A 23,508-nucleotide genomic window follows, 5' to 3' on the forward strand; every position below is an offset into this window, starting at 1 on the left:
TAGATCAATAGAGTTCACTCAATATGAACAACAGAAAGAGAATAGATTTAAAAACTAACAGAAACTCAGGGACCTATGGGGCAATAAAAAAGATCCAACACTCATCAGAGTTCCATGAAAAGAGATAGAAAGTAGTGGGGAAAAAGTATTCAAAGACATGATGGCCAAAAATTTCCAAGAACAGAAACCTATAAATTCAAGAAGTTGATCATACTTCAAGCTGTACAAACCCAAATAAATTAATTTCAAGACTATGATAATTAAACTTTAAAAAATTAAAAACTTGGAAAAATTCTGGAAAGCAGCCAGAGAGAAATGATGTGCTACCTATAGTGGAAAAACAATTCAAACAACAACATATTGCTCATATGAAATCATAGAGGCCAAAGCAATTGGCACATTTTTTAAGTTCTGAAAAAGAACTATCACTTGTGGTACATAACTGGTAAAAACATCCTCCAGGAATGAGGGGAAATCAAAGCATTCTTGAATGAAAAAAAAACTAAAAGAATTTATCACTATCAGACTTATCCTTAAAGACTGCCTAAATAAAGTTCTCCAAACAAAAAAGGAAATGATAAAACAATGAATTTTGGAGCATCAAGAAGGAAGAGGGAATAACAAAGAGTAGAAATATGAGTATAGAACAGACTATCCTTTGCCTCATGAGTTTTATAAATCATATATAAGATTGAGACAAAACTTATAATTCCATGTGATACTCAAGGCAGTGATATTTAAAAGTGGGAAGGTAAAAGGATCTAAATGGAAGTGTTGTTTACACACTCCATTCAAAGAGGTAAAAATGCTGATACCAGTATATTGTGACGTCACATATGTACGCCATAATACCCAGTGCAACCACTATAAAAACTATATTTTTGAGATGCACTCAAAAATACTATAAATAAATCATGATGTGATTCTTTAAAATGTTCAAATAACACATAAGAAGACAAGAATAAAAGAGGAACAAGACCCAGAAGAAATTAACAGAAAACAAATAATAAAAATAGCAGATTTATACACTTTAATAGTGAACTTAAAACCAAAAACCAGAGATTGATAGAATGAATAAAAAACACTACCCAACTATATGCTGTTTATAAGAAACTCACTTCAAATTCAACAACATAGATAGAATGGGAAAAGCTATACCATGCAAATATTAATTTAAGAAGCAGAAGTGGCCATATTAATATCCAAGGAAGTAGACTTCAGAGCAAGAAAATTATTAGAGGCAAAGCAAGACATTACATAACAGTAAAAGGATCAATCCATCAAAAGAATCAATAATAGGACATATGATCTTAAATGTGGGCATAACCAAAAAACAGAGTATCAAAATACATGAGGCAAAAATTAATAGAACCTAAAGGAGAAATAGAGAAATTCACAATTATAGTTGGGGACTTCAATACTCTCCCTCAGCAAATGGTAAAATATGAGAGAGAAAATAAGCAAGTATCTGCAGGATCTAAACAACACAATCAACCAGTAGAATCCAATTGACATATATGGAACACTCCACCCAACAACATAGAAAAGCACATATTTTAAAGTGATCATGGAACATTCTCCAAGATAGACTGTATCTGAGACTATTAAACAAACCTCAAAAATTTAAATAATTGAAATCACACAGAGTGTGTTCTTTATCTACAATGAATCAAACTAGAACAGTAATAGGAAGACACTAGGAAAATCTCTAAATACATGGAAATTTAATAACATAATTCTAAATAATCCATGGTTAAAAAGAGAATGCTCAAAGTAAGTAAAAATATGGAGAATTGAATAAAGTAAAAGTATAACATCAATCAATATTTAAGTTTCTTTCTTTTTTTAAGAAAAAAAGAAAAGAAAAAAAAACTAGAAAAAGAAGAAACAAAACAAAACAAAACACCCGAAGTTTGCAGAAAGAAAATAATAAAGATAAGGGTGAAGTCAACGAAACTGGAAACAGAAAAACAGTAGAGAAAATTAATGAAACTAAAATGCAGATTCTTTGGGGGGAAAAAAGAATAAAATTTGCAAGCCTAACAAGAGTGACAAAAAATAAAAGAGAAGACAGAAATCACAAATGTCAGGAATGAAACAGGGAGTATCACTATAAATCCTGCAACCATTAAAAAGGTAATAAGGGAACACTCTGAATGACTTTATGTTCATAAATGCAACAACTTATAAGAATTGGACCAATTCCTCAAAAACCAAAAAACTGCCAAGAACTCAAACAGATAAAATAGATCTGAATAACGCAATTAAGGAAATTGAATTTATAATATAAAAGCCCCTGAAAAGAGTAATCTCTAGGCCCAGATAGTTTCAGTAGAGAATTCTACCAAACATTTAAATAAGAATTAACATCAAAAAAAGAAAAAAAAAGAATTAACATCAATTTTACACTATCTCTTCCGTAAAATAAAACAGACAGTGACACTTCTCCAATCGTTTTATGAGGCCTGATACCCAAATCAGACAGATGGTACCAAAAAGAATAACTTCAGACCAATATCTCTGATGAACTTAGATATAAGAATCCTAATCAAGTAGTGGCAAACTGAATCCAATAACGTATAAAAAGATTATGCACCATGAACAAGTCTGATTCATTTCAGGTATGCAACTTCAATAGTCAAAAATCATCATGTCGTCCAGTTGTACAACACCCAGTTATAGAATAAGCCACAGGGATGTAATGTACAGCACAGGGAATAGAGTCAGTAATGTCATAATAACTATATACAGAGATACATGGTGACTAGACTTACTGTGGTGATTGATTTGTAAAGTATATAAATGTTGAATCACTATGTTGTGCACCTTAAACTAATATAATATTTTATGTCAACTATAGTTAAAACTAAATTTATAAATATCAACACATTTTTAAAAAGTTCATAATTAATGAACCTTAATTGTGTTCAAATTCAGGTTATGCTTTTTTATTGAACACTGTATGTTATCTTTAATAATAAAAACAATGTGACTTTTGTTGAGACCGAAACAAAAAAAAAACTAAAGAATAAAAAACGTATAATCATATCAGTTGACACAGATCATTCATGACACAAACTTTCAGCAAGTTAAGAATAAAGGGCGAATTAACTGAACTTGGTAAAGAGCAACTACAAAAACCCTACAGCACACTTCATACTTAATGTGAAAGGCTGCAAAGTCTGAATGCTTTCCTCACAAGATTGGGGAGAAGCCGAGAATGTTAACTCTCACCACTGCTATTCAACATAATACTAGAAATTATAGCCAGCAAATAGGTAAGAAAAGGAAATAAAGTGCATACAGCTTGGTAGGGAAGAAATAAGCCTCTGTTTGCAGAGCCCATTATAATCTCAAGAAACATTTCTATTTACTAACCACAGACATGTTACATTTGTTCCAAAGGAGATGAAATACCTAAGTATACACTTGTCAAGGCAAGAGTAGAATCTGTATGTTGAAAATCATGAAATGTGGAAGAAAGAAATCAAAGAGACCAAAATAAATTAAGAGACATATTATGTTCATGGACTGGGAGACTCAACATAATAAAGATGTCAGTTCTCCTTAAATTCATCCATAGGTTTAGTGTAAGTCTTATCAAAACCCTAGCAAAGTTTTAGTAGACATAGACAAACTTATTCTAGAATTTATATGGAAAAACACAGACTCTAGGATAGCTAAATCCATTGTGACATGAAAGAATAAAGAGGGAGGAATCACTTACTTGATCTTCAGACTTTCTATATAGTTACAGTAATCAAAGCAGTGTGGTACTGGCAGAGGAATAGACATAGAGACCAGTGGAGCAGCAGAGAGGCCCAGACATAGACTGACATAAATATGCTCAACTGACTTTTGACAAAGTTGTCAAAGCAATCCAATGGACAAAGGACGGCCTTTTCAACAAATGGTGGAAAACAAGTGGGCATCCACAGGCAAAAACATAAAATGCGACTCAAACCTCATACCTTCTGCAAAAGTTTACTCAATATGAAACTGGGACTTAAATATAAAATGCAAAACTTTTAGAAAAAACAGGAGAAAATCTTTGTGATTTAGTACTAGGCAAAGAGTTCTTAGGCTCGACACCAAAAACACAATCTGTAATGGGAAAAATTGATCAAGTGGACCTCATCAAAATTAAGAACTTTTGCTCTGCCAAAGCCCATGTAAAGTGGATGAAAAGATAAACTATGTATTAGGAGAAGGTGTTTGCAAACATATGTAACAAAGGAGTAGTACCTAGGTTATATAAAGAATTATCAAATCTCAATAGCAAAACAAAACAGAAACAACAATGCGGTTAGAATATGGGCAAAAGACATGAACAGACATGAAAAAAAGGAGACCTATTGATGGTAGATGAACACTGGGAAAGATTACTCATCAGGGAAATGGAAATTACACAATGAGATATCACGATACACCTATCAGAATGCCTAAAATAGAAAGAATGATAAGACCAAAGCTGTTGACGATACAGAGAAACTGGCTCGCTCACATGTTGCTGGTAAGACTGTAAATTATTACTGTCGCTCTGGAAAACAGTTGGGCAGTTTCTTATAAAACTACACACCCAACTATCTTACAGTCCAGTAATTACGCTCAAGGGCATTTACCCTACAGAAATAAAAACTTATGTTCCCACAAAAACCTGCACACAAATGTCAACAGCAGTTTTATTCGTAATAGCCCAACACTTGAAACAGTCCAGATGTCCCTCATAGGTGAGAGGTTACATAAACTGTGGAACATCCATACCATGATATTTTATTACTCATTAATAAACGGGAACAAACTTTTGATACACAACAACTTGAATGAATCTCAAGGACATCACATTGAGTGAAAAAAAAAAGTCATTCCCAAAAGGTTACATGCTGTATGATTCCATGTATATAAAGTTTTTGAAATGACAAAATTTGGAACCGGAGGGCAGATTAGTGGCTGGCAGCAGTTAGGGAGGGGTTGAAGGTGTGGGAATGCGATGGAAGTGTTCACTCCACTGATCGTGGCGGTGGACATGCAAACCTACACACACGATAAAACTACAGCAGTAAACATGCACACACACACGTAAGTACAAGTACAACTGGGGAAGTCCTAAGAATAGTGGTGAATTTTATCAATGTCGAAATCCCGCAATAATATTGTATTATGGTTTTGCAAAATGTTATCACTGGAGGAAATTGGGTTGGGTGTACATGGGATCTTTCTGAACTGTTTCTTAAAACTGCATGTCAATCTACAACCATTTCAATATTTTTTTTAAAAAAACCAGAATATATAATGCCAGATTAAATTAACAGGAATTGGGAAGTGAAGGAAGAATAAATAAAAGACAAATTTCCTTATAGGAAAAGTCAGGAGTTATTTATTCCTTTGACTTTAATATTCAGACAAATATCATTTTAACACATATTTCATAAAGGTAAAAATCAGTAAAAGGATTATAACTAGAAGAGCTATCTTTGTATTTAATTAGAAGATAAAGCATACAAAACGATCAGTATAGCAAAAGACAGAAAACAAAGGATATAGCTTAGAACCAAAAAGAATAATATTGGACTATTGAATTGTGAACAAACACCAGTTGTAAAAAGATTCTCAGTGGATTAAACCACACTATTAAAAGACAAATTCTGTCAGGCTGGCTTATAAAAATAAATCTGACACTATGATTTTTGTAAAGAGAAGGAAACCTACAAAAGCAGAATTTTTTAAAGGCAAAGGATGGGTAAGAATATACACAGTAAAGAACACAAAAAGAAAATGAGATGAGATTAGTATTAATATCAGAAAAGGAGCATTCAAGGCAAAAATAGCAGATGGGGCAATAAGGCTATTTGTAGGTATAAATGGTAATAATGAATACATAATGAAAACATTGCAATTTTATTAATGAATAGCTCTCCCTCCCATATAAAATGTGTACCTCTCCCCTTCTCAGTAGCTCAGCTGCTCCCACCCTCATGTAAACCCGACTCTCTGACTCCTGAAATAGCTTCCGAGTCCCCCCCTTCCATTCTCACTCCCTACACTCCTTCCACAAAGCAGCAGTGATGTCATTTGCCTGTAAACCACACACCACTGCACTGCTTCAAACACTCCAGTGAGGAATGCTGCAACAAAAACCATATCCACACTCCTGATCTGGATGAGACCCGAGACAGAGAGCGCTTTAGTTTTCAAATCTGAGACCATGGCTGTCCATTGTTAGTCTTTACTCTGGATAACCAGTTGTGGAAGATCAGTAAGTTCTGGAGACCTGCAATACAGCACAGAGTCTATAGCTAACAATATGGTGTACTTTACATTTGCTCTGAGGGTAGATCTCATGTAAAGTGTTCTTATCACACACAAAATAATAGCAACTGTAGTAGTAGTAGTAATAATAATATATAGGGGAGAGGAAACTGGGCGGAGATAGGTATGCCTATAGCCTGGATGATAGTGATGGTTTCATGGATCTTACTTATCCCCAAACTCAACAAATTCTGTACATAAAATATGTACAGCTTTTTACATGTCAACCATAACTCAATCCATTTTTCTTAAAGTGTCCCCAGGACACCATCCTTGAAGCACAGCCCGTCCACTTCAGAAACCTGCCTTCAGGTTGATGCTGTTTGTTACAGGTTTTAGAGGATTTGTCTGCCTGATGACCCCATGAAATCCCTAAACGGCTTTCGCATCTCCCTTGATCCTTTCTGTACTCCCCTGACCTGGAATGCAAGATTCTACCCTTGATGGGATCAGTCCAACCATCTTTCCGTTTCCTCCTGTCCTCTTCATTTAGGTAACTTGGGATGAAAACGCCATGCTTTCCTGAGAGTCCACATTGTACATGTTATACACAGACCCTGTGTGTTTCGTAAATAACTTTACATAAAACTTGGGAAGATTCTATTGCATATACGAATTAAGGCTTTCCTGTTAATGTAACCAGGGACTTTTTCCTCTTCCTGTTGTGATCACTTGTCAGCCCAAACTCGCCACAGACTCAGGAACCAGTCATGAATTTATTTAGAAGGGATTTAAAAAATCACTTTAAATTTATTTGTTTCTGATTATAAAATCAATTCAGACATACTCCTAAAATGTGACTTTTCAGCACACTAATTGGATATACGGTAACTGTTAAGTTGGGGACTGTAGCAAGCCTTGAGTCTCCCGCGCTTTCTCAGCAGAGGCCCACACAGCTGCTTTGGGTGGGCACTGTCCGTCAGGGGCCTTGCAACAGTTTCTTTTGTCCTGGCAGCTGGGTGCTGTGATTCTGATTATATGCTTTTCTTTAAATTAAATTAATTGGGGTGACAATGATTAGCAAAATTACATAGGTTTCAAGTGTACAATTCTATAACTGATTAAATGCTTTTATATTTTCATATCAACTTTGTGTTTTGTTTACCATAACGAGTATGTGTATTATAAACTCTAATCACTCTTTTTGCCACTGAAAACAGTTTTTTAGAACATGATTTTGTTGATTTGAGATTTTAACTTCATTGAAAAAATAACAGTGTAGATCATGTGACCTAATTGTAGAAATTTCAGAAAATAAAAACAAGGAAAAAGAAAAAATTACATTCACATGTATTTCAATCCATAATAATTAGTATCACCAGAATTATTACATTTTCTCCAGTTTTTGTCTCTCTGTGAATATAAATGGATGTATAATAGATATAGAACAGTGATGCAATTGTACTGTAAAGTCACTCTCTACAGCCTGTAAAGTGAAAATATTATTTTTAATAATTGTACAATAGTCCATCTTTGTAACTGCGTTTTCTACATTTCTGACTAATTTCAAATGACAGCGTCCTGGACATAGAAATATTTTTAATTATAGGGTTTAAACATTTGAAAAGTTGTGGCTAAGTATCTCCAGAAAGTTTTCAGAAAAGTTTTACAATTTATGTTTCTACCAGTAGCATATGAATTTGCACATTTTATCTCAGTCTTGACAGCACTGAGTATTAGAATATGTTTTATTCTTTTCTAAACTGATAGGAGAAAAATGTCATCCAGTTACAATATGAATTGACATTTCTTAGATTTCCAGTGAGGTTGAACTGTTTTGAGATGTTTATCGAAAGTATCTATCAATTGTCTGTTGTTCTTATCCCATGTCTCTATTGTCATGTTAAGAGACTTCCATACTGCTTTAGAAATGCTCTTCACATATGCTTTATGCCATATTTTTTCTGCTTGTTCATTTTTGAAATATTAATTTAATCATTTGTTAAGAATTTGTATCTATGATTTCTTTCATTGCTTTAATGCTTAGAAATGCATTTCCAAGTTAGGAAAGTAATTACATCCTAATATGCAATTTCTTCCCCAGTTAAAACATATAAAACATACAAAAGCAGACTTCATTTTATTGCACTTCACAGATGTTGCATTTTTTACAGACTGAGGGCAAGACCCTCCACCAGCAAAAATTTATGACTCACTTTATTGTGAGACTCGCCTTATTATGGTGGTCAGGAACTGAACCCACACCAGCTCCAAGGTATGCCTGTAGCGTCATATAGGCTAAAGCCAAAGGCAGTCATCATTATGGATAAATCTGTAAAAATCCCAAATTACTCCACTCTGAGGCAGACCGGTGAGCCTGATCAGATGCTTGCCTTGTAGGACAAGTCACTGAAATCTCAGGGACTCAGCGGCTCTGACATGTGGGCAAAGAAGCAGGTCACCTAGAGGGCTTCTGGAAACCCAGCCTGCTGGGCTGGCCCACCTGGGAGCTTCAGATTCAGTGTTTCTGGGGCAGGGCCCAGGCATTTGCATTTCTAACAAGTCCCAGGTGCCGCTGCTGCTGCTGTTGGTTCGGGAAATACAGGAGTAGACCCCCTGCTAACACCAGTACTTTCCATCCTCCATGTTTACCCTCAGTAAAACTGCTCTGGGGACTAAAGCACTTGCTGTCAGTCTAATAGGCCTCCTGATGGGCCTCACTGCCAAAAGCTGCTTAGGTGCCATTAGGTGGTTAAGGCTTGAATAGCGGCAGCTTTGGATCCACAGCTCTGATAGAGTGGCACGCTGACAAAATATTGAGGGGCAAACAATCCTGTTGGTGCCAGATTTGACGAGAGGAGAGACTGCCTAGTGGAATGCCAGTTATTCTTAAAATACAAGAAGGAGAAGTCCTGGTATTTTCTATGTCTTGGCCCCATGCAAAAAATGTCTCACAGGAATGAATATGATTTCTTCTGTCTTTTTCATTTGCTTTCCCTGCAAGTTTTATCAACAGTCAACCTCGTGAGACAGGTAATCTCCAGTTTTACAGATGAAAAGTTATAGATATTTAATAGATACCTGACTAGCTGGGGACTGCATTTTCTGTTCTTTAATTTTATTTTTCTGATTATAAAAGTAACATATGCCCACTGTCAAGATTTTGGAAAATACAGAGATATATCATCACTCATAATCCTACCACACATGAAAAAAATCACTGTCGATGTTTTGAAATATTTCTTTCCAGTCCCTTTATGCATAACAGATTTGGACTGTACTATACGTGTAACTTCCTGCAGTGTTCCTCTCATGTCATGAATCTGGAACATCAAGTGGTCTCAGCTGCCCACGAGTCAAGTTTCAGTCCAGGTCCTCGCCCAGCTCAGCCATGGCCCTGGAGCCAGCACATTCATGACCCCATGGGACAGAAATCAAGAGTCCAGAACCACAGCGGAAATGGAAAGCCAGGAAAGACATGACACCAGAGCAAGAATTTTGGATGGAAGGACAGAGGACCAGCCTGGAGTGATTCCTGGGGAGAAGCTAGAGGTCTTTTACTACACCTGCTGTGTATTATCACACCAGATGGGGAGGAGTAGACAGCAGGAGAGGATGCTGAGCAAGTATATTGATGGAGAAGTCAGTGTGACAAATAGGCCCTGATCTGGACCAAGTCTGGGGATGGGTGTCCCCCACATTTTTATTCTAGGATAACTCACAGTGCTTTGGACATTGCACACAGCTGTGCGGTAAATGCTATGATCATAACCCATACATATAGGCAAGAAGGCTCAGGACATCTAGGCAACACTCTCAGGGAGCCCATATGAGCTTCTTGTTCCATGACCTCCAGCCTCAAACGCATCCCCACACACCCAGCACCACCCCCTGAAAACATCCATTTGCTTCAATATTAGTGTATTTCACTTCTTAAAAACAGAAACTCTAAGTTCGTCATGTTTTAATGAATGAGGCTTGACTGTGAGCAAGATAAAAATGTGAGCAAAGGAGCCCAGTTTTGGAGCACCCATTCGATGTTTTTCAGTCATGGCAGCCAAAATGCTTTACTTGTGCCTTCCAACACCTACAGTAAGACATACACACACCTCAGCTCTCTTAGCGAAGTGTGAACTCATTTCTCTCTTTCTCCAGAGGGAGAAGAGTTTAACAGAAGTGTCAGCTGGAGTCCGAGATCAGCAGAGCTGTCTGATCTCCTATGGTCCCTGTCATCACCCTTCTCATGGGGTGCTGTCTGCATAGTCAGTGCAGAAGACAGGGCACAGGGGTGGAGTTCACGGCCTCTGTGATGACGTGGCTAAAGCTTGTGACACAGCAGGGGGGCTCTCTCCTCTGCCACTGGGGGCATCTACTGTAGTAAAGACTCATTCTGGGTATAAGTGGACAAAGGTGTGTGGTGTGAATGAATGGTGGGACAACAGTGATTGAGGACCCCACTTATCAGCAGTTGCAATCAACCTGAAGCACTGAGCATGAAAGTTCCTCCAATCCCAAGTGCCAGCCCCGTTCAGTGGCCCGCTTCCCACCTCTCCACCATCAACTTACACCAAGACCTAAGGCCGACTTCAAACACAATTTCATTCCACATTTCTTCCCCAAATATATCACTGCGGTAACAGCAAACACACAGAAAATTGATGACTGAAGGATAAGAACACAGCAACAATTTCACAGGTTATTATTACATAAGAGAAAGGTTCTGAACTGGCTGCCAAGAAATCTGTGAGCCTCACACCAGGCTGAGTGCCCTGGGAAAACGGAGACTGTGGGCACGGCCCTCCAACCACTCTCCTTAGGAGTGAGGCTGCATCGGGGGCCAAGCACATTCTGCCTTCACTGATACCAATTTCCTGCAAAGAGCCAGGGGCTCATAACTTTTAGGACTAGCACCAACTGACAAAAAGCTATTTTTACAGAATCCTATCTGATTTTATTTTCACCTTGGCACTGTAGGGCAGAAAGCCAGCAGGTGGGAGCACTGGAAACAGATTGGATCAGCAAGACGAGGCTAGTGCCTGGTAGGGTCACTTCTCAGAAGCCAGAGAACAGCATGGTCACAGGTTTCCTCTAAGGTGGGAAGAAACCAAGGCCTGGGGCAAACGAAAGGCTGTGGCAGCAGTGGTGGGTGAGCAGTGGAAGCCCAGTTACAGTATCCTCACCTTCTGTCGTAGCTGGCCTCCAAGAGGGCCCCAATGGCCCTTACCTCCAGAGTTAGTCCTCTTCCACCCTAAACTGGAATGACCTGTATAACCAAGGGGCCATTGCAGAAATGATGGGAGTTTGACTTCCAAGGCTGGGTCATAAAAGCCATTGTTGCTTCTGCCTTGTCCCCTCGTTGATCACTTGTTTTGAGGGAAGCCAGCTGCCATGTCATGAGGACACACGAGCAGCACTATGGAGATATCCATGTCACAAGGACCCAAAGATTCCTGCCAATAGCCAGCATCACCTTGCCAGCCATGTGAGTTAGCTACCTTGAACCACAGCCTCCAGCCCCAGTCAAATCTTCATATGATCAGAGCCCCAGCCAGCATCTTGACAACAACTTCATGAGAGACCCTAAGCCAGAACCACCCAGCTAAGCTGCTTTCAAATTCCTGAATCACAGAAACTGTATGAGATAGAAAATATTTATCATTTCACATCACTAGCTTTTGGTGTCAGGTATTATGCAGCAAACAGATCATGAAGGTACCCTGCCAGGTATAGCGTTATGTCTGTGACTTTGTCCCTGGTGGGAAGTCTTGTCAGAGTATCTTAAATGAATGGTCTTCTCCTTTCTAGAATACTGGTACCTCCTGATATCGATATCCCTTGCCTGGATACCCAGCACAGAAAGCTGCCTTCCTGCTGCTCTTCTTCTATACCATTTCCACCACTGTGGCAAAGCAAACACACACATACATGTGCATATGCTCACACACACACACACAACGTTCTTTTAAACCTGAAAAATCGCTGAATCACTCAAGTGCTGGAAATATGAACTTTTTCCAGGAAGAATCTGATGCTCTGGATATTTTAGTACCATTTTTCACTCTGACTCTGAATGGACAGATGGCAGGTGGAGAGGGCAGCTGACTACTGAGATTGATAGATGTCTGTTCTCCTTTCCTAGCAATAAAATTCGGAGCTGAGTGAGCATCAGCAGGAGAGGAAAGCCCCAGCCATGCACTCTGGCATTCATTTAAATATTTCAGAACGGACTTGTTGCCCTTTCCTCTCATTTCCCCATTCCATTTGTTTATCACCCTTGGATAAGAAGGGGGGTCTTTGGTAAGACAAAAACACAGAAACTTTGTGAGCATAATAGCCTCTCCAAATTATGGTAGGGGCAGTCAATATATAATGAGAGGAATATTTCCTCACTGTGTAGATGTTGTACTATGAAGAACCCAGAACACATGAGGCTTTAACTACCCGCAGCTTCTTCCCCTCCAGGATGGGGGCCAAGAAGAATGCTGAGAGCCTGGAGACCTTACAGCATTCTCTTAGACTAGAGTGGACCCTGAGGGCAGAGAGAGGCAAATGGGTAGAAGGCATTCAGAGTGGAGAATAAAGAACAGCAGAGAAAGGAAACCAGGGAGAGAAAGAATTCCCGATGCCCATGCAGAGTGGGTCTGTATGCTTTGGAAGATGGCCAGGTGGGAAGCAGTGCTTTTCTACCTTCTTATCTACATGTTTATTTTTCATTTCTTCCAGGGCACTCTACCTATCTGTTCTTCCAAGTGTGCAGTCATAACTGAAGGGTTACCTGTGCGTTGCACGTGGAATATTCTCATCAAGTGGAAAATAGGTCATGGAGCTCCTTTGGTAGGAAGAATCAGGGCTGATCATGACCACAGTTCGAGGAGAGTGTGTTCTCCTGATGTGCCTCTGCAGCATGGAGGTCAGAGACTCAGTCTCACTGTCCCTGCCCCTAATCTCCCAGGAACAGGTCCTGTCTCTCTGCTCCTCTTCACCTATGTACCCTCCCCAGTGAGCTCATCCCTGCCTATGATCTCACCCACCAGATCTGGTGAATCCCAGGGGTTTCAGCCCTGGTCCTCCATGATCATCCCTGGTTTCAGCTGTGCACACACTTCCTCCTTCTCTTGGTTACCTGACTCTAACCTTACTCTCAACATGTCCAATTTAGAATTCTACACCACAAAGACTTCTTTTCTCCATGATCTTATTCCTGTCAATCAAAGCCAGCTGGGAACCTTACAGTCATCTCAATTCTTCTCTTTTCTCAGGACCTAACTCCATCCTGCCAATGGTCCTGAGGTCAACTTGCCCTTCAAACTGTACCTCGGGGATGGTTCATGACTTCCCTGTACTCATCATCTCCACCCTTTTCCTACTTTTCATCATGGCAGGCCTGGAATGCTCACTTTTCTTACTTTGCTCACTTAATTCCCCCCATGTTTCAAAGTTTAAAACAAGTGTCCCCATTTTCTGAAGCCTTATCTGACCCCTCAAGATCACATTTGTCTCCTTTATTGAATTTCTATTTGTTCTATTCAAGACAATTGTTACCGACAACCTGCTGTGTGCAATGTGCCAGGTGCCAGGGCACTGCAACAGTGAAGCCCCTGGCCTCAAGGAGATTCCAGTCTAGTAACCACCTCACCAATTAATCACTCCTTTGGTTTCCCTCTCTTAATTGTGTTTCCCCAACTATGTTCTTAAATACCTAGGACTGTGTCTTAAATGTCTTTTGTAAAACCCACAGTGACTGTTAGACTACAGAGCACATAGCATGTTCTTACTACTTGTTGGTTATCTGCAAGATAGGTAACAGAATCCGACTAGAGGTACAAGTCAACTGCAATCCTTTTTTAGGTAACAGAAATATCTTCAGTTAAGGAAAAAAAAAAACACATCAAGAAATTAAAGAAACCATGCCGTGTTTGACGGTGTTTTACATGTCTAACCAATAATTTAATTTAATTTGTCAAATTACTTGACTCGAATTTTTAATATAATGATTGATAACCCATTCTCCAAAGTCCACAATCATGAAATAATAGTCACATTATAAGATTAAAGAACTAATATAAAAATGATTTATAGCACTTTCATAATTCAAAGGTAGATATCTGGAATTTCCTTAGAGATTTTACAAGACAGAAACAGGAGCAAACTGAGAAGCATCGAGCACAAATTCTTAGATAAAATCATTCTGTCTTATTAAGAGTATTGATAGGATCCAAACACACATGACAACCATGACATCCTCTCAGCAAGGGTCTCCTGGAACCAGGAACAGAATTGGGGTCAGTTAATACTGATGTGTCTTTTTTTTAAGTGTCCCTAAGAAAAAGACTTTTGTGAATCAGAAGTAAAGGAGTCTCATTTCTCCAAACTGTAAAACTCTTTTTGATATAAGAAAAAATTGTATTTCTCCAATCTTTAAATTGTATAGTTTTGATTCATGATTCAGAAAACCTAGTATGGACCTCAATTTAGACGTCAAAAACTATATATCACTCCAGCCCAGAAAAAAATCTTCATGTGCTGAACGAAGCTCAAGAATTCACAGTTTAAAATTAGTCTCAGACACATGTTTACTTACTATCAAGCTTAATCTTTAAAAAAAAAAAATTCTTACTCACCTGCCAGAATATGCTATCTATTGTGTTTCCAAGAAAACCATCACGACCTTCTGAAGACACCAGTTTGGGGCCAAGAATTGTCATGAATTCATCAAAATCCACCTGGCCATCCCCTGAAAGGAAAATACATAAATATGAATAGAAAAATAGCTGAAATTGACTTACTATACCCCATGAAATAAACATTTCCAGGTTTTTCTCCTTGGCATGACCTCAATAAAAAAAGAGCTAGTAGCATTACTAAAAATTGTGCAACATCCTTAAAATATCAAAAGGAACACAAGAAATTATTGCAATTCTTAGTACATCAAGTACCACATATTCCTAATTATTTGTCAGTATTTCTATCTCCATGCCCAACCAGCACCTCCTCCTTAATGACCACACATCTCATGTGCTATACCTTCTGGACCTCAAATTGCCTAGCTATACATGACAGAAATTGTGACTTCATCTTTATCTCTTCCTTCATCTTTGTTGCCCACACATAAATTTAGTTGTCGAGTCTTATTGAATTTACTTCTTAGATACCTGTGGCTGTTCTATTTTCCTTGTTAAAGACTATGGTGGGAAAATTATTCCAAGAACTCATGTTCCTAGTTATAATTACTATGTTACTAGTAGAATGGCTTTCTGCCCTCACACTCACCTCTACACTATCTTCCAGACAGTTCTGAGTTTACTTCCCCCAAAGCATATCTGATCATGCTTTCTAAATCAATGCCATCTTCAAAAATAAGGAAATCACCTCAGGACAGCCTTCAAGTCTCACTATGAGTTTTGCCACCTTTTGTTCCCCACAAAATGACATCCTCTTTCAGAGTTCCCTTCCTCTGTACATCTAGGATGCCTTCCCCCACTTATCTACCTGGTGACTGCCATCTTGTTCTCTAAGATGGAGCTTAAATATCATGTTCTCTTTTCATTTTCTTCCGGACATTTCCTCATCTCACTAGACAGAGTGGCCAAACTTTCTTGTCTCTCCTACTAACTTAATGTGCATCCACTATAGAACATATCACCCTGCATCTTAGTCACTGATTTGCATGCTTATCTCCCACCTGGACTGTGAGCTCTGTAAGGTCAGGGACCTACTCTGAAACTTCTTTGTATATTCAGCACCGTGGTAGACACTCAGTATGTACTTATAGAATGAATGAATGCTGTCTCTTGCTTGTTTTTTCTTTGTTCATGTCAGCATCTACTGCATCTTTCATAACTACTGCATCTTTCATGCTAGCGCTAACACTGACCAAAAGGTGGACCTGAGCCAACTCAGACAAAAGCAGACATTCAGGGTATTGTCCAAACCTCAATGACTCGTCAGTGTGGCATTCTGCACCCTTAGGACTGCTTAAGAGGTTGTCTCCATCAAGAGCTCACCACATGTTGGCCCAGCCAGTGAAGACAGCCCAGGTGTCTAAACACAAGTTCGCCAAAGTGTTCCCAGAGTGCAATTGCCTTTAAAGAGCCCTCACTCAGAACCTATTTCAAAAAGCCAAGCAGATATCATCATAATGATGTCAATAATTCAGATAAAACTTTCTAGAGGATAAAGGAGGCATGGAAAGTCAGTGGGAAAGGAAAAATTTAGCTACTAAGTGGGGTGGGGCATTCAGTGGACTACTGAGAGGGAATTGATTTATCTCTCACCATTCAACAAAATAAAAGGATCTAATATTTCACCATCACTAGTTACCATAAGAAAGTTAATTTAAGCAACAATGAACTAGTATCTTGCCTGTCAAATTAGTGAATATTTCTGAAAACAATACTGCCCAGGGCTGGCAGAGGTCCAGACAGGAGACAGGCTCTCTTCTGCATTCCACTCATCTGGATATTGACTGGCAATATTTTCAGATGCTGTAGCATGCTTGTTCATTTTGACATAATAACTTACTTTTAAAGACAAAGACAAAGCAAAGAGATGATCTTAAATTAAGACCAAGATGTTTGCCTAAAGATAGTCATCCAGTGTTTGTAAAAATGGAAAATTGGAAGCTGAAGAAAGAGAATAGCCCAGTCTTCCTGGAATTCACACTGAGCTGGCTCCATGTCTCAGACAAGCACGCTTGTTATACACATGCACTAATCTTCTGTGTGTGTATTACATGCCACTGAGTTGGCTCCAACTCCTGGAGACCCTATGAATGAGTGATGTCCACAGGGACCTGTCCTCAACATCCCTGCTAAGCTCCTGTAGACTCACACCCCTGGCTTCTTTTATGGAGTCAATCTATTTTGTACGTGGCCTTCGTCTTTTCCTGCTAACCCCAAATAACCCCTGCTAGTTATAGCTGGGACTAGAGGGCCAACAAGTCTCAGACTAAAATATGCATTCTCAGTAGAGACAGGATAATCCTCAATGAAATGAAAAGTGATTCTTAGGGGACAAAAACAATCTTAGATATTATAATAGTCTGTGGCCCTCCTGGGCTATAGTACATAAAAAGATACAAAGCATATCTGTGCTATTAAAATTTCATGGGGGTGAGTAAGTAGGGAACCAGATGTCTTAAAATGCTCCACCTGGGTGTGGGGCAGCTATTAAAACCAAAAGAAGAGGAAGAAAGTTGAGAAACACTGGATTAGAAGATGTCCCAAGTACTATGGGTCTCCTCCGCCAGGCCCCCTCTGGAATGTCTCTGTTGACAGTGGGCATTATCCAACTCTCTGTCACCATGTTCTAACAGTTCATGAAGGCTTAGCAGCTCAAGCACATGGGTCATTTTTTATGGAAACCTCATGAGACCTGAACTTAAAATGTGTTCACCAGGCAGGGTCACTCAAGTTCATGGCCCCGGTGTAGTGGGCAGTGCTGTCTGTCAGCTGGGAGCCTAATAAGGGCATGGTCCCCAGGACATGGCAGCACACCTGCTTCTCAGTGCCAGGGCAACAGGGCTGTCTCTGAACAGTCTACCTTCCAGGTAAGAAGGGAGAGACTACCTATTTCTCGGAACCTCTCCAGGGTGAAGGGCAGTTCATTCACAATTCAAATCCTTGGCTGGAGGGAAAGTGCTGGGGGAGAGCTGCTCAAGATCATATGGGCAGTGCCAACTGTACTGCAGGAGTACAGGTGACTCAACAGAGACTGTCTGCTACTTGGAGGAGAGGTCTAGTTCATGGGAGGATTTGCTTCTAGCTATTTAGCAGACGACATTTGGAACATGGGATTTTGTGTTAGTCAAAATGTAACTTCCCTTCCCTTTTTAAATATCATTGAGCAAAGGGAGATTCCTGCAGGCCCACAGTTGGAGAAATAATCAGGTTGGGGACCCCTCTCTCTACCTCTCTCAGGATTTTCTGAGCTCTGGCTCCTGAGTGTGTACACAGCACATTGTCTGCAGACCTTCTGTAAATGACGGCTCCTACTGCTAATATTCAGCTCAACACCAGTTCTACCAGCAGTACAAGATTCTATTCAGACGCAGTCTGAGGAAAAGCTCTCTTCAGCAGATCCTAGTTTAACAGACAAACAGAATTGAGAACATCAATGAACTATCAATGCTGGTCCCACAAGACTAGTCTCTGTGTCCCTAACCCTTCATTCCATCCATCTCAGGAGAACTGAGACAATTAGAATCTCACAGAACAATTTTTCACTAAGTCCCTTATACAAAAACCATTCCCGGGCCGAGGCCAGGTGTGGGAAGTATGGTGATGATTCAAATATCTGACATTTACTGAGCACTGACAATGTGCTGGGCATTGTTTAAATAAATTTCCATACACAGATTCATCCTTAGTCTTCCAACAACTGATTTTACAGATAAGCAAACAGAGGCACAGAGAGATTCAGTATCTTTCCGAAGCATGTACAGGGAGCAGAGCCAGCACCCTGCGTGTGCTTTTTCTGCTTCTCAGGAGGCCAGGTCATGGATGGGCTTTGTGTGGAACCTCTTTTACCTGATCAGTGTTCCCTGGTGGGGGGGACTATGGCTGCCTGGAATCTAGAGGTAAGTGGAAATCGAAATTGCTCTCTCTGATCTAGCTGCTACATCTCAGATCAACATTTAGAGGTGTTTCTTAATAATTTAAAATAATAATAAGTGATAGGAAGTATTGATTTAATACTTGCGTTATGGCAGACACAGAACTTTTCATGTATTATCTTGTCTGATCCCACCCCAACACTATGAACGGGTTCTCCCCTTCCACATTTCACCCAAGACAAAACTTAGGCAGGAAAAGTTTAAAAGTAACTAGATTGGGACGTCATCAAAATGGTGGTGTGAGGAGAGCCTCTGGAAATCTCCCCTGGAATTTACAACAAATTGAAAAACTGTAACTCCACAAAGGACTCCCTGCACAGCACATAGAGAAGACGAAGAGTCTCACTACTGAATTCACCTAAAGGTGGGCGAATCACGCGAGAAGGGGAGGGGGGAAGCGAGAAGTGCGGAGACAGAGCCCTGCGGGCAAAGGACGCAGACCTAGTTCAGTGCTCCAAGCTCCCGGCATCCCGGAACTACCACAGCTGCGGGAGAGGGAAGAACTCGGACTGCTAGGGCTCCGCCAGGGCTCCACAGGGCTGAGGGGACAGCATATAACACCTGAACCCAATGCTCACTGCAGAGACCTCGAAGCAAAGACTGGTGGAAGAAGGGTGAAAACAGTGGTTTAAGCCCTCAATGCCACAAGAACAGACACTTAGGCACTGAGATTAGCCGCCCCCTCCCTTCCCTCCCAGAGCTCGCCCCGCCCCCACCTGCCCAGTACTAGAAGTGGAAGAGTAGCAGTGTCAGATAAAAAACCAGAATATTGGCGGTTCTGAGAACTGTGGTCCACAGACACAGATTCGAAGCTCAACTAGTTCAGGCAAAGGGGAGGGAGTTGTGGAAGCAGGACCGGCTGTGGTGTTGGTCACCACGGTTGTTCTGGGCCACCTCTCACAACTCACACCACCCCTGTCCCCACCTATCTGGGAGGATCCCTGCAGGAGTAAACAGAGCTGCTGAAACACACGGGCTCTGAATCTGGTGCAGGAAGAGCTTTGGAACTTCAAAAGCTCTCTGCATTTCCACAGGGACACGGTGCCCTATGACCCAGGCGAACTGTTAACAGAGGAGAAGCTTGCATTCCAGGCAATCCCACCATTGTGTGAAAAGCTGGAATAGTGCAGAGAAAACAACACTACAGTGTGAGAGAAAAAAAAGGCTTCAGTTGGAGAGAAAATAAAGCATTCCACAAACAGGTACTGGAAAACAAAAGAAAGACCACTTTCTATCAACCTGTTGCAGAACCTACTCCTGTAAATGTCTAGGAAGATAAATAATAAATCATTAATTGCCATGAATAACCAAGGCAACAAGACAGCTCAGAAAGAAAATGAAAAGTCAACAGAAAATGAACTTAAAGATATGGAAATATGTGACTTAAATGACAGAGAATTCAAGATTGCAGTTCTGAAAAAACTCAACGAGATGCAAGAAAACACAGAGAGGCAGTTTAATGAACTCAGAAACACAATCAAAGAACAACATGAGCATTTTACGAAAGAGACTAAAATTTTAAGAAAGAACCAAATAGAATTTCTGGAGATTAAGAACTCAATAGAAGAAATTAAGAATGAAATAACCAGCTTAGGTAGTAGAGTTGACCAGATGGAGGAAAGAATCAGTGACATCGAAGATAGAAACCTGGAAATGACACAGATGGAAGAGGAAAAAGAAAAAGACTTGAGACTTAAAATAAATGAAAGAACGCTACAAGAATTTTCTGACTCCATCAGAAAGAGCAATATAAGAATAATGGGCATACGAGAAGGAGAAGAAACAGAGAAGGGAACAGAGAATATATTCAAACAAACAGTTGATGAGAACTTCCCAAACTTGTGGACAGAACTGGATCCTCCAATCCAAGAAGCAAATAGAACACCTAATCACCTTAATCCCAACAGGTCTTCTCCAAGGCACATTGTATTGAAGCTGTCAAAAATCAACGACAAAGAAAGAAACCTCAAGGCAGCCAGGGAAAAGAAAACTGTAACTTACAAAGGAAAGCCCATTAGATTATCATCAGATTTCTCAGCAGAAACTCTACAAGCCAGGAGGAACTGGAACCAAATATTCAAACTACTGAAAGACAGAAATTATGAGCCAAGAATAACATATCCAGCAAAGATATACTTTAGATATGAAGGATGTATAAAGACCTTTCCAGACATACAGAAGCTGAGGGAATTTTCTAATACACAACCTGCACTACAAGAAATACTCAAGGAGGCTATTCGACCACCATCAACAGGGACAATATGTGGCAACCAAAACATCAAAAGGGGGAGAATAAAGGCCTGAACCGGAATATGGGAATGGAGAAGTAGACATGCTGAAGAAAATGGAATTCTCTAAATAACAAACTTTCTTTTACATAAACTTAAGGGTAACCACTTAAAAAAAATCCAGAACTGAAATATATACTGTAATAAAGAAGAAACAAAGGGAAACATCATAGAATACCACCACACAGAAATAATAGACAACAACAAAAAGGCAAAGAAACAATGGAGACACAGTCTTACCAGAAAACTAAAGATAGAATGAAAGGAAATCCTCACATATCAATAATCAGCCTAAATGTAAATGCACTGAACTTACCAATAAAAAGGCAAAGAGTAACAGATTGGATCAAAAAACTGAACCCGACCGTATGCTGTCTCCAAGAGACACACCTCAGCTACAAGGACAAGCATAGACTCAAAGTGAAAGGTTGGAAATTGACACTCCAAGAAAATGGTACTTAGAGAAAACCAGGTGTAGCCATAATGATATCAGAAGAAACAGACTTCAGAGTGAAAAAGATAATAAGAAACAAAAATGGATATTTCATAATGGTAAAGAGGACTATACACCAAGAAGACATAACAGTCATCAATATTTATGCCCCAAATCAGGGAGCACCAAAATATACCAAACAACTACTAACAGAATTAAGGGAGAAATTGACCAAAACACAATTATACTAGGGGACTTAAATATATCATTGACAGCTATGGATAGATCATCCAAACAGAAAATAAATAACGAAATAGTAGCCCTAAATGACACATTAGATGAAATGGACATAATTGACATTTATAGAGCACTTCAACCTAAAACATCAGACTACACATTTTTTTCTAGTGAACATGAAACATTCTCAAGGACAGACCATATATTGGGACATAAAATCAGCCTCAGCAAATTTAAGAAGATTGAAATCATACCAAACATATCTGATCACAAGGCTTTGAAATTGGATATAACTGCAAAAAGGAAGCAGAAAAAAACACAAATACAAGGAGATTAAACAACATACTTTTAAAGAACTGGGTCAAAGAAGGAATTAGAGGAGAGATCAAAAGATACATAGAAACAAATGACAATGAAAATACCTTCCTACCAAAATTTTGGGGAGGCAGCGAAAGCAGTTTTAAGAGGGAAATTTATATCCTTACAGGCCTATCTCAAGAAACAAGAAAAATCCCAAATATATAACCTCATGTTACACCTTAAAGAACTAGAAAAAGAAGAACAAGTGAAACCCAAGGTCAGCAGAAGAAAGGAAATAACAAAAATCAGAGCAGAACTAAATGAAATAGAGAACAAAAGACAACAGAAAAAATCAATGTGACAATGAGCTGGTTCTTTGAAAAGATTAACAAAATTGACAAACCCTTGGCAAGGCTCACTAAGAGAAAAAGAGAGAAGACACTAATAAACAAAACCAGAAATGAAAAAGAGGAAGTTATCACGGAAGCCACAGAAATACAAAGGATCGTCCAAGAATACTATGAAGGACTATATGCCACCAAATTCAATAGCCTAAAAGAAATGGACAAGTTTTTAGAAACATATAGCCTTCCTAGGCTGAACCATGAAGAACTGAAAAATCTAAACAGACCAATCACCAGTAACGAAATTGAATCCGTCATCGAAACCTTCCCAAAAGCAAAAGTCCAGGACCAGATGGCTTCACTGGTGAATTCTATCAAACCTTCAAAGAGAATCTAATGCCAATCCTGCTCAAACTCTTCCAAAGAACTGTAGAAGAGACAGTACTCCCTAACTCATTTAATAAGGCCAACATTACCCTGAAACCAAAACCTGGTAAGGACAACACAAAAAAAGAAAACTACAGACCAATATCTCTGATGAATACAGATGCAAAAATCCTAACTAAAAATTCTAGCAAATCGAATACAACAATGCATTAAAAAGATTATTCCTCATGACCAAGTGGGGTTCATCCCCAGGGCACAAGGATGGTTCAACATCCACAAATCCATCAATTTGATACATCACATAAACAAAATAAAGGTCAAAAATCATATGATTATATCAATTGATGCAGAAAAAGCATTTGACAAGATACAACATCCATTTATGATTAAAACACTTAATAAAATAGGTATAGAAGGAAAATAACTTAACATAATATAGGCCATATTTGACAAACCCTCAGCTAATCTCATAATTAACTGTGAAAACCTGAAGCCCTTTGCTCTATGTTCAGGAACACGACAGGGCTGTCCCCTATCACCTCTGCTTTTCAACATAGTGTTGGAAGTCCTCGCCAGAGCAACCAGGCAAGAGAAAGAAATAAAAGGCATCCAAATTGGGAATGAAGAAGTTAAATTGTCACTCTTTGAAGATGACGT

At 39.3% G+C, this 23,508-nt stretch overlaps 1 protein-coding gene across 11 annotated transcripts in view; it reads right to left on the minus strand.

Annotated features, from left to right (window-relative positions):
* CALN1 (calneuron 1) overlaps positions 1-23,508 on the minus strand; it is a 631,046-nt gene that overhangs the window by 171,394 nt on the left and 436,144 nt on the right. For all 11 annotated transcript variants that reach the window (XM_074328468.1, XM_074328467.1, XM_074328464.1 and 8 more), the window contains one exon: positions 14,871-14,983. In XM_074328468.1, the coding sequence (XP_074184569.1) occupies positions 14,871-14,983 (113 nt within the window). The remainder of the gene's footprint in view (positions 1-14,870; positions 14,984-23,508) is intronic.

This window comes from Rhinolophus sinicus, linkage group LG03 (genome assembly GCF_036562045.2).
Source record: "Rhinolophus sinicus isolate RSC01 linkage group LG03, ASM3656204v1, whole genome shotgun sequence".
NCBI classification, from domain to species: Eukaryota; Metazoa; Chordata; class Mammalia; order Chiroptera; family Rhinolophidae; genus Rhinolophus; species Rhinolophus sinicus.